Raw genomic sequence first — 11,564 nt, forward strand, 5'->3', positions numbered from 1 at the left:
GTTCACCATAACATTTGCTTTTCAGCAACTCACAGAAACTCCCATTACCAAGATCACCCATGCACACCAGGAGCTGATGGGCAACAAGGTCTTTCTAAATGTGGTTTATGTTCAAGCTGCTCTTGATCACCATCATTGAATTGTGACTGCAGAGGAACCAAGAATATTGATGCACTCAAATGATTGTGGTGACCCAGCTGGTTGCAGCAAGGATTGGCACACTACATGGTGGAATGGTATGGGCTGTTTTCTTCTCAATGGTAGGAACCCTCAACCATATGGTGATGCCATCAAATGCTTCAAGGACATGTTGTTTGGCCATGTCAGTGAGGGCTATAAAGATCTCATGTTCAAAATTCTTGATGAGGGTGTAGCATTCCATCATGCAGAACACTTTATTACCAAGGCCTGCCAATTTCTATTAGAGAAACTGGTATATGAGCCCTAACATCTTGCTAGCTACTATTGTGTATTAGTTTACAAGAACTTTGGCATAGTCTCGTCATTCCCAACTTACTTGGTAGTTGGGGAGGAATGTGGTACTGTAGAATATCTGTCCTGTCACTCACAATAAATGGGAAATGAACTTCAGGTTACTCATCTGTGTTGTGCTTGTATGTATATAAGCAGTAGGGCAAGCTACAAGAACCCACTCCCTTACAGTAGCAGGAATTTTGTCCCTGAGTGTGATGTAGTGACTTGGCCTGCTAGCTGTACAAACAATCAGCTGATACAAAGATTTGATTTAGAAATTGTAATGCTGCATATGTGCCAATTCCTGATGACAAGATTCAGAATGCTCATCATGTGATACCAGTCACATGGCACTTTTTCCTGGTCATGTGACTTGTTGTTGGGAAATTGGGAGTGGGAAATGCACACCACACACTGTGGAATGCGCAAATAATAAATGTGCAGGTGTTACACCATAACTCTAGGGCCTGCTGCTTACAAGATGTCACATCCCTTGATCTAATTAGGGTGTAAATGTGCTGATGAAGGTAGTGAGGCCAAGTTTTTGAAAAACACATACTGCAATCTCATATACAACACACTGTAGCTTAAGTGTGTTACAGAACACTTATGACTTCAGTAGTGTACTCATGTGATTGGTGGAGAGCTCAGATGCTGATATGTTTTATGAAAATCAATGAAATCAGGATTTGATTAGATGTAAACAGGCTAGATTGTACTATCATACTTATCAACATGATCAGATCAGTGCAGATAATCAATTGTACCACAGGCAACATGGAAAATCTACATTAAACCAGAGTGCATCATATTGAAAACTTCCTTGTCTAAAAACATATTCAAGTAGTATTCATCACAAATTTCCATTGCATTTGTGGCAGTTATCATGTGGTCCATCTTCAAGCCATACATAGGAATAAGCTTGATAGCACATGCAACAGCTGTCAGTGGAATGATACTGCCAGGTCAGAAGATCTAACCTGTCCCATCCTGATGGTAGATTACATGCCAGCAGTCACATCCTCAGTAGGTGTTGTTGAAGTCTGAGTGATCTGAAGAGAGAGAGATTGATGAAACCAAAGGATCTGACTGATAGGTATGGGCAGGAGAGAAAAGTCCAAGCACATGAGCCAGACAGGCCAATAGGCTATGCCTGAATGACGTTGGCTTGTGCCCTGCAATATATATATGTCAGAAAACTTCTCCTTTGCATTCCTTACTTACCTAGTATAAAACCAAGTGCTCATCAGACACACACATCTCAGTTCTAGTTGAAACTGAGATATGAGTACCTAAAAACATGTATGTCAGTGTTAGCTGACCAAAATTGTAGTGTACCTTTGTCTTCTAGGTACTATGCATGTTAATACACTGAGTTCTAGCTGAAACTGAGATCATACCTTTGTCTTCTAGCTCCCTCTCCTGTTGTTCGCTCGCCTGTTATTGCAACAGGTGTTGCTGTGATTTGAAAGTACTGAACATATACAGTGACTTGCAAAACTGTTACAATGTTTGGTACTTTTCAGTGTACACAATATAGCACCTATGCATGTGAGAATCATGCTTAGTGTTGGTGGGGGCATGTGAACTACAAACCCTTGGCTACAGACTGACACTTGGATCACGTGATTTGGCCAAGAGGATGTGAAGATATGCCTATTTTAAGACAGATACCATTGTAACAGTTTTGCAGCTGTTGATATAGATAGTGGGATCTCAGTCAAATCACAGGATGGTTACTGTTATTTGCTTATACAAATAAAAATATACATAAAAATATTATGTCTGAGTTTGAAATTGCTCCCATGCTTCTTTATTCCCAACCATTGCTACTATTTCCTTAGGAAGATGCTCATACTCTGCAAGTCTTCTTTTGACAAGGTCCCAGAGGTATTCCAATGGGTTAAGGTCAGTAGATTGTGCAGACCACACAATAGTCCTAAATTCCTGTCCATCTAGTCACTTCTTGACCTTTTTGCAGGTACACTTAGGGTCATTGTCTTGCTGAAAGATGACATCAGAAGCATTAAGATCATAAAACTCCTGGAAATTCTGAAGTTTGTCCTTCAAAATTTGAAGGTAAAGATCTCCATCCATTCTACCATCAATCTTAGCAGCATAGCCAACTTCTTCACAGGTCATACAGCCCCATATCATCACAGAATTTCCATTGAACTTGATAGTTCCTTATACCAATCTGTCGCTATGCTCCTCTCCTGACTTTTTCCAAGCCCATTTGCAACCATCTGACCCTAGGTAATTGATTTTGGTTTCATCAGACCATATGACCAACTTCCAGTCCTTCAAAGTCCAATTTTTGTGAGTATAGGCAAAGTCCAAGTATGCTTTGCAATATTTGGCAGACAGAAGAGTGTTTGGACTTGACTACAGCCCTCATCCCAGCTTTTTCAGGTAGCAGCAAGTGGTACTTGGGTTGGGGGGCTAATTGACAATATTTGAAAAAGATTTGATCACTTGGATAGCAGTTTCTGCCTGCTGAGTGAAGATGAAACAAATAGGATAACAAATATTGACTGAGGAAAGCTTGGTTGAATGACCACCAGTGAACTTTTACAAGTAGGAACACTCTTTTTAATGAAGCTTGGAGATTGTAGTAGTGCTGACACCAGTTGTGGAGGCAATAGAGTGGATAGAATGACCAGCATTAAGCTGAAAGATAATGGTATTCTTTTGAGTAGTAGAGGGAGATCCCATGGTGGTAATGATTAAAAATAAAGAAGCATGGGAGCAATTTCAAACTCAGACATAATATTTTTATGTATATTTTTATTTGTATAAGCAAATAACAGTAACCATCCTCTGATTTGACTGAGATCCCACTATCTATATCAACAGCTGCAAAACTGTTACAATGGTATCTGTCTTAAAATAGGCATATCTTCACATCCTCTTGGCCAAATCACGTGATCCAAGTGTCAGTCTGTAGCCAAGGGTTTGTAGTTCACATGCCCCCACCAACACTAAGCATGATTCTCACATGCATAGGTGCTATATTGTGTACACTGAAAAGTACCAAATATTGTAATAGTTTTGCAAGTCACTGTAGGAGGGGTGAGTCTTCAAGATAGTGAGGTAATGTTTGACCTTTCTTTGTAGCAGCTTGAAAGATGTAATGCACTTGTGCAATATAGGTATCTGCACAGGCTCATTGTTACAAGAACATCTACCTGTTTAGCCCCTATTCATTTTCCCTAACTTTCACACCTTGCTGAACCTTCCACTCTCAGGCAATCACCCCTATTTCCTTTTCTGACTTGTTCCTTCCATTTCTCTTTGATTCCACTGATCACTCTTGATGGTTGTACCACTTTGTTGGCTTGTCCAATGACTCACTGGCCCTATGCCCTTACTGCCCAACCAGTATCCTTTACTTACTTTGGTATTCTGACTCATTGTGACTCATCATAACTGTTACAGTCACATATGCCCCTATTCATTTTCTTCATTCTATTGTGTATTACATCACGAGCCACATGATGCTGCCACTAGACTTATCTCTGACCCATTTGTTGTATTACATCACAACCGCAGTCACCATTGCTAGATGACCTATTCTTGCTATTGCTTATGCATTTCTTATCTCTGACTCATTTCATTCTCACACTTGCCCTAAAGCACAAGTAGCCCACTATAAATAGTCCTCTTGTATGCTTTAGTTACTTCACTTTAATCTTACTAGATTCTACCTGAAACATCTTTCACTTAGGACCTCCAATCCTAAGTTGTCTGAACTGATATTCAAGTTAGAGACACTCTCTCTTCCTTGTCTTATGACCCTTGCATTTGCAAGGTCTTGATCGTGATGTCAGCCGTTGCTCTTATTGAGCTGCTGCCATTACATTATTCTAGTTCATAACAATGACTTGCACACCCCATACCCTTACCGTTCAACTGGTACCTCTTACTTACTTTGGTATTCTGACTCGCCATGACTTGTTCACCCTCTACCTTTACCACTAATATAGCAGACTTGCCCTGATCCCTTCCTACAGTATATATACCTCTCAGGTAGCACTTGTATTCTCTAACTTGAATCTACTTGGTTCTTACTGTCTTACTCTTTGAGCCCTAAGCAAGCTCTCATCTTTATCAAGTATCTTCATTGGAGCTCATCACTGCCGATGTCCTTAGCCTTGAAAAGAGAATGATTGATGACTCACCATCATAATCATTGATAATTAACCATAGCCCTTGCAGCTAAATTTATTGCTGTGAACTTGTACCATTTGATGCTCACTGGTTGCAGCAGGCTTGGTGCAAGCCCCAATCCAAGTTCTACATTACTCATTCACTTCATTTGCCTGTTGCAGACTTAGCTTGATCATAACACTCATGAGCACATGAATGGTGCCAGCAGTGTAATACTTACCACTACTAGCAGACAATTGCATGAGAACTGCATCACAATTGCCCAAAGGGAAGGCTTCTGACAGTGGAAATGCCTGGATGATTTGACTTGGCATCATGATTCATGACTGGAAGGTAGATAGCAGTTGTAAATGAAACTCATTCCATGTCCTGACCAAATCTCATGTGCATATCCAGGCTGTTATTGGGGTGTTCTGGGACAAATTATTGGTATATTCTGTGAACACTGTGCCAAAATCAGGGAGAGAGTAGATAGATTGCAGATTGGTGATAGGAAGTAACTTTCAATCAGGAGAGACAGTGACATGAAATGCAGCATTGACTTCAATGGACAGAATTCCCTTTAAAAATGATTGTGAATGGGATGTGGGCCATGGAAGTGATTCTGTTCATGGGGGAGCACACACACTATCCAGGCCAATATAGGATCTGTCTCTGTGACAATATTGTCCTTGGTGTTAAGGTCATGTGCTCAAGGGGGTCGGATCACAAGGGCTTGGCCTCAGCTCGTATGCTGTGCCCCTTTCCTGAGTATGTGCCCTTAATTTCCGGGGGCTAGAACAGTCATCTGGAGTTTCCAGGATTTGACTAGGGTGGATAGCAGATGTCCGTATCTGAAACATGAGATAAATCCAATGGACATCTGGATATTACCTGGGCAAGCAGATAAGACTAATCCGGATGGACTACCTTTAAGGCAGAGTTGGAAATGTAGTCTAGGATGCAATCCTAAGACTCAGAATATGACAAAAGACTTATCTCGAGTCCAGAGGACACAGGAATGAGCAGGAACTAAGATGATATTCGAACTGGAGTATTTCCGAGAGTTACAGGAGGTTTATATACTGTAGATATCATATAGGAATCAGTCAGCAAACATAAAGGCTATGTACAAAGCATATGCAGAGTCTATTAGTAAGTAGGACAGATCACAAATAATGAACACTGGAAATGAAATGTATGTAGTGGATCAATAATCAAAGGGAAACATAGTTAACCGGAGTCCAGAGACAGGGGCAGTCTAAATGGGGTTGGGCACTGATATAGGGTTTGGATTCCGGAAGGGAGATAAAGATAGATCAGATCATTTGAGATCCAATCTCAGATCTGGATATCCAGAGAAGCAGATTTAGAGTTGAGAGTCCAGAATGGCATATGACACCTTGGTTGCAATTGCATTCATGAGCAGTGCACCATGTGAATGCAGAAGAGTATAAAGATTGTGTCATATCTGCATATCCAGATCTCAGATCCAATCCTTATCTCATCTCAGATCCAATCCACATCTTATCTCCAATCCTATTCACATCTTATCCCCCTCCAACATCTTGTCATCCAATCTGTCCACTCGTCCGGTCCAGTCCACAATTCATCCGAATCCACAACCAGCACACATCTCCTTTCAGTAATCCCCTAACTCCAGTATTTCAGTTATCTGTATATCCGTCCTGCTCCCTGATCCATTACCTATGCTTCATTTCCATTTCATTATTTGTGATCCATTTCTACTTACTAATAGACTATTCATATGCTTTGTACATAGCCTCAGACCCTGCTGATTGATCATTCCATTAGATACCTATAGTATATAACCTCCTGTAAATCTCTGTAACACCTCAGTTTGAATATCATCTTAGTTCTGCTCATTCCTGTTCCTCTGGACCTGAGTATCTCTACTCTCATCACCCTCTGAGACTTAGGATTGATTCCTATAGTCTATCCATATCCACCTCTATCTACAACAGTCCACTACCATTAGTTTCTAGTCTGGACTCATCCAGATTAGCCCTATGATACTTATCCTACATCCAGAAGTCATCCAGATCTGCTATGCTACTCATCTGACCCTCTGGACATGTTAGTCTTGCCCTTCTGAAATAAGGGGCAATACTCAGGTAAGGGGTACAGTGCATGAACTGAGGCCAAAGCCCTTAGGATCCATTAGCCCTTGAGTATGACCTTAACAGATTAAAACATTGTATGGTTTCATTGTGATTGAGAATTTGGATGACCTGTAGGGTGAAATTCCTGGCTTGCTAACCAGTCCTCTTGAACAGGAATTTGCAGTGTGTAATTAAGAGCCACTCACTGACATCTGCTGAGAATTGTATCAAACCACCAAGTTCTCTGATACACCTTGCAAAGCTATGAAACAACTCCATCTTTGGGATAAGAAAGTTATTAATTATCTCACTCTTGCCCCTCTGAGCACTGGCATTGAGTTTTAGCCTATGAAACTTGTCAAGAGAGCACACCATAGCATCAATGGATGAGTCAGTGTGCATAGGGCTCTGTGCCTGGTAGATGAATTTGGTGAGGGAATGGATAGCATGGACAAAGTCAGGAGTTGTATTGGCAGTGCCAGTGATCATTGAGACAATGGTCCATTCAATGTTGTGATGTTCCCAGCAAGTCATTAGATTGATATGGGAGATGCTGGACCCAAAATGACATGTTCCTACTCACTTATGATAAGCTTTGAAGTGATCATCAAGCTTATCTTCCCCAACAACCTCCAAGCTTACATTATTTTAAAGGGTTGTCAAAATACTTGTGACATGTGTGAAGCATTTCACTGGGCAAAAAATAGGACAGGTCTGCATATGGCCAGTCTCCCCAAAATGGCTAATGAATGCCACTCAACAACAATGCTTTAGCTTCATGTTGGAAGAGCAGGACATTCCACAAATTGACACATTTGTGTAGGTTGTAGATGAGTTTGAGTGTGTGGTTGCCTGTTTGATGGAGGAAAAGGTGTGAACTGCCAAAGTTGCTTTGGACAGCCATAATGAGCAGTGATGCATTCTTTGAGACACAAGCAATTAGCTATGCCTCAGGGAGATTGGCTGTGTATGCAACAAGTAGAGTGAAGCAGTGTCGCACATAACCCATGGGGTCTGGCATGTATTTGCCAGTCCTTGTGGCTACCTTACATGTGGCAAATATTATATCCATGCACTTATGAAACAGACGACTGTGGAAGAGCATTTGGAAATCCAAGTAAATGTCAAACTTTGGAATTAGGATAAATGCAACACAATGCCACACATGAGTGGCTGCCTTCATTTGAACCTTGGATTGGATATTACCAATTGTAAAGAACACTGGGTGCATTTATAAATCCCCTGACATCCTCATCACAGGTGTTTTGTCTGACACAAGAATAATCAGTACCATGGTTGCACCTTCTGGGAGGTTGTTCTGTCATAGCACTGAGTGATTCCACCATACTACTAACAAAAAAATCATACCTGAATAGTGAAAGCCCTATTAGCAGTAAAGAATTTGCTGTATTCACATTCTGAGCCAGGCATAACAATATAAGGATCATACATCATATGGTTAGAAAATATTGGGTTTGCAAAAAGATCTTTGACAACTTCAAGGCCATCACACCAGATACTAAGCTCAATCAGCCTTTCAGTTGTGTAGTTGGTAAACTCGAGTATTGTTAATTGCCACTCTAGGCCACTTGGTAATACATTGATCCAGCCAAATAGCTGGTTGGCTCTCTTGAAGGATGGACTATGTCTAGTTTTAAACTCATACAAAGCTCAAAACCACACAAATCCAAAACTATTCAAAATCATACTACTTACCCAATCTAGCTTTATAAATTTATTGATATTGGTGGAGTGGGGCACCCCTGGTGCAGGGGGTTGCAGAGGCAGATGTTTGTAAAGGTTTGAGCAGCTTAGTCAGGACAGAGAGACCATTCCAGATGAGACTGTAGTAGACACATCATCACTTCATCAGGATCATTGCTCAGGGCACATTGGCTGGAGTGACCACTCTATCATGGTAAGAGAGTGGAACTCAATCAATGCAACAGCTTCTACCAAAGTGTTTTAATGAATACCGATTGGTCAAAACACAATAAACATCACAACAGTGAAATGTCAACAAGAAGCACCTGAAACATCAACAGACACATGCAGTATACACCTTATTTATATAGCCCCAGAGAACAGCCTACAAAAGCCCAGTGGATACCAGAATACTACCCAAGCCCAAACTACCACAAGCAGCAAACAGATAGTTTATTTCTAGGAAAATTCTAAACAATCTATCTGCTGAATCTTCTCCATTAGATACCCCAGAAATGAGAATGTATAAACTCATTAATAATAACCTCAATCAGTAAGACTTAGAGTACAAATCTTATGAGGTTCAACATCAACTAGAAAAAGCCAAAGAAGACCAGGAATTATTATTAGGAGCACCTGACCTAGATGATACTGAACTCCCCACATTTGACTTGAAGCCATAATAACTCTATTTCTAACCTTACAGCCATATACCCCAATGCCACTTCTACTCACCCAGCCTTGTCCATAAACACTGATCAAAGCTCCATCTGTACTCACCATCCCTACTCCAGCCCTAGCACAGAAAAAGATGACTAATTCAAACACACCAGCCTAGTTCCATAGCAAATCCAATGAAAATGCACAGAACTTCCTATGGGAGGTTAATAGGTACATCATACTTAACGACCTGAAGACAGAAGCAGGGAAGGTCATGGTATTCAGTACCCTGCTATCAGCAGGATCAGTGACAGACACTTGGTGGATGAAGCTTGATAGCAAGCATAATGCCACATGGCCTGACATAAAATTGGCCTTCTTAGAATGATGGCCAGCTATCACAGTAGCAGAGAAGACTGGATTGGATTACCAGCACAAAATCCTAGCATTGCAACTAACAGAGAAATAATTAGGAAAGCAGATCACTGTTGCTGGCATACTGACAAGGTCACACCTGCAGTTCTGTACTAGCCTATAACAGCCTGTCGAGGAAGCAGGAACAGCTACAATGGCTGGTCTCATCTACCAAGTATGAGAGAACCTGCCAGCAGTAATGAATGAGCTCACAATTCCAGAGTTAGCAGAGTGGAAGAAGTTCATGGATGAGATCATGGCCATTGACACTAATAAGCTGTGGGAGAAAATGAAAGCAGCTCAGAAGAAGAAAGACATGGAAAAGGCACAGAACACCTATATCACAAGGCTAGAGAACTTACAGATAGATGCTGTGGAGGTTTTATGGCTGCTGCTACAATGAACCAACTTTGGAAGCAACCACGAATACTGACACCCATCTATCCTCCAATACAACAGTACCACATATATGCTATGTCCCCAGAAGAATGGGACATGCTAAGGAAACATGTTGAGGAAATACCACACCACCAAAACAATGCAGCAGGAAGAGCAGCTTACAAGGAACAGTTGAAACAATGGTTTGCCACAAATAGTCAAGATGGTAAAGTCACAGAAGGAACTCCATTTTCATTACAACCAGGTAGTGCTATGATATGCTCAGGGGAATGCTTCAGGTATGAAGTGCATGGTCACATCATGGCAGAATGCCCAATCCCAGAGGCATCACAGCTGTCCCTGCAGGAGAAAATCCAGTGCAGCATCACAGCTTACTTGCTAGGGAACTTTAATCAAGGACAAGCTGTGCAAATTGCCCTAGTGTTTGAGGATGAGTATGTACAGCAATAGGAGCAGGGAAAAGGTCAAGGGTCATTAGCTTAAAGGACAGCCAGATGACCCAACTAGACACCTTACCTCAATCAGTTAGATACTCTGTCCTCACATGTACAGAGGCAGCATGTGAGGACCAGCCCAGTAGCCCTGTCAAAAACATGTTATGCATGCAGTCTACCATTGTATCAGTACCAGAACAATGTAAAATCATTGACTTGTATTTAATAGAGGATGTGAAAAGTAACATACCAGGAAACCAGTCCTGCAGACCTTTCTTGCAGTACATCTCACTTGCAGGACCCAACAGTAAGACCAACAGAGTCAAAGCTCTATTCAATGAAGGCACAATGGTCAGTGTGATGTGTACATTGGTGTTTGACCACATCAAACACAGATTAGGGAATTGGGGACCATCAATCAAGAGACTCTGAATGGCCAATGGAACAAACATCCCATCAGAAGCAGTGTGGAGAGGCAAAATTGTGCTAGGAGGAGTCTCAGTGCAAGGTGAATTCTGTTATGAACTAGGATGGTTTGAAACAGTCAAAGTTCAAAAGAGAATATTCAGAAACTGAGTTCTTGTTCTCAAAAAAGAGAAGGTCTAAAACTAACAACAAGGGGTGCTTGTTATTAGAATATCAGTTCAGGCAACTAAGGATTGGAGGTCCTTAGTGAAAGATCAGGTAAAACCTAGTAAGATTCAAGTAAAGAACTACAACGTATAGAGTCACCTATTTATAGGGAATAGCTAGGAGAGTTTAAGGTAAGCATGAGTAAGTAAAGATATAAGCAAATACCCAATAAAGGTGAATGTGACAGAATTGGTTAAGACCAAAAGCAGTAAGTCAGAAGATAACAAAATAAGACAATCTAACAATGGCAAGTAGTAATCATGATGTAATACAATGTGAGATAAGAGAAACAAAAGAATAGGGGCACACATTAATTGTAACAAATTCAAAGTCTTCAGAAGTGGAGGCAGCTGGAAACTCCTATTGGGCAAACTGTTACTGCAAGCTTTCAAAGCTGTTCATGACTACAACAAGGATAAAGTGCAAGTAATGGGAAACAGAGAGACAACAACACTCCACAACCACAAAGTGCACACAGCCAAGATGATCAAAGTGGAGGACTATAAGCAGCAAATGTCATTACCAGCCAAGGGTCAACACAGGGGGAGGGCATCCCCCCTCAAGGCAAGTCAAT

The 11,564-nt window shown here is 41.1% G+C and overlaps 4 protein-coding genes across 4 annotated transcripts; 2 read left to right on the forward strand and 2 right to left on the reverse strand.

The window, feature by feature from the left end:
* Positions 1-139: 139 nt before the first annotated feature.
* BJ212DRAFT_1260545 (uncharacterized protein) lies at positions 140-448 on the forward strand (the record flags this gene model as incomplete). Its single annotated transcript, XM_041330121.1, has 1 exon — positions 140-448. A coding segment is annotated over one exon (309 nt), but the record flags the coding sequence as incomplete, so codon positions are not given.
* Positions 449-6,899: 6,451 nt separating this feature from the next.
* Positions 6,900-7,434, reverse strand: BJ212DRAFT_1444372 (uncharacterized protein; the record flags this gene model as incomplete). Its single annotated transcript, XM_041337951.1, has 3 exons — positions 6,900-7,299; positions 7,330-7,383; positions 7,415-7,434. 3 exons carry the CDS (start codon positions 7,432-7,434, stop codon positions 6,900-6,902), a joined length of 474 nt encoding a protein of 157 aa, XP_041198300.1.
* Positions 7,435-8,186: 752 nt separating this feature from the next.
* BJ212DRAFT_1214293 (uncharacterized protein) lies at positions 8,187-8,495 on the reverse strand (the record flags this gene model as incomplete). Its single annotated transcript, XM_041329280.1, has 2 exons — positions 8,187-8,388; positions 8,425-8,495. Coding segments are annotated over 2 exons (273 nt in total), but the record flags the coding sequence as incomplete, so codon positions are not given.
* Positions 8,496-9,723: 1,228 nt separating this feature from the next.
* On the forward strand, positions 9,724-10,373 carry BJ212DRAFT_1295721 (uncharacterized protein; the record flags this gene model as incomplete). Its single annotated transcript, XM_041332343.1, has 2 exons — positions 9,724-9,903; positions 9,984-10,373. 2 exons carry the CDS (start codon positions 9,724-9,726, stop codon positions 10,371-10,373), a joined length of 570 nt encoding a protein of 189 aa, XP_041198302.1.
* Between the last annotated feature and the right edge of the window lie 1,191 nt (positions 10,374-11,564).

The sequence above is a fragment of the Suillus subaureus genome, assembly GCF_016647635.1.
Source record: "Suillus subaureus strain MN1 chromosome Unknown BJ212scaffold_3, whole genome shotgun sequence".
In the NCBI taxonomy this organism is placed as follows: domain Eukaryota; kingdom Fungi; phylum Basidiomycota; class Agaricomycetes; order Boletales; family Suillaceae; genus Suillus; species Suillus subaureus.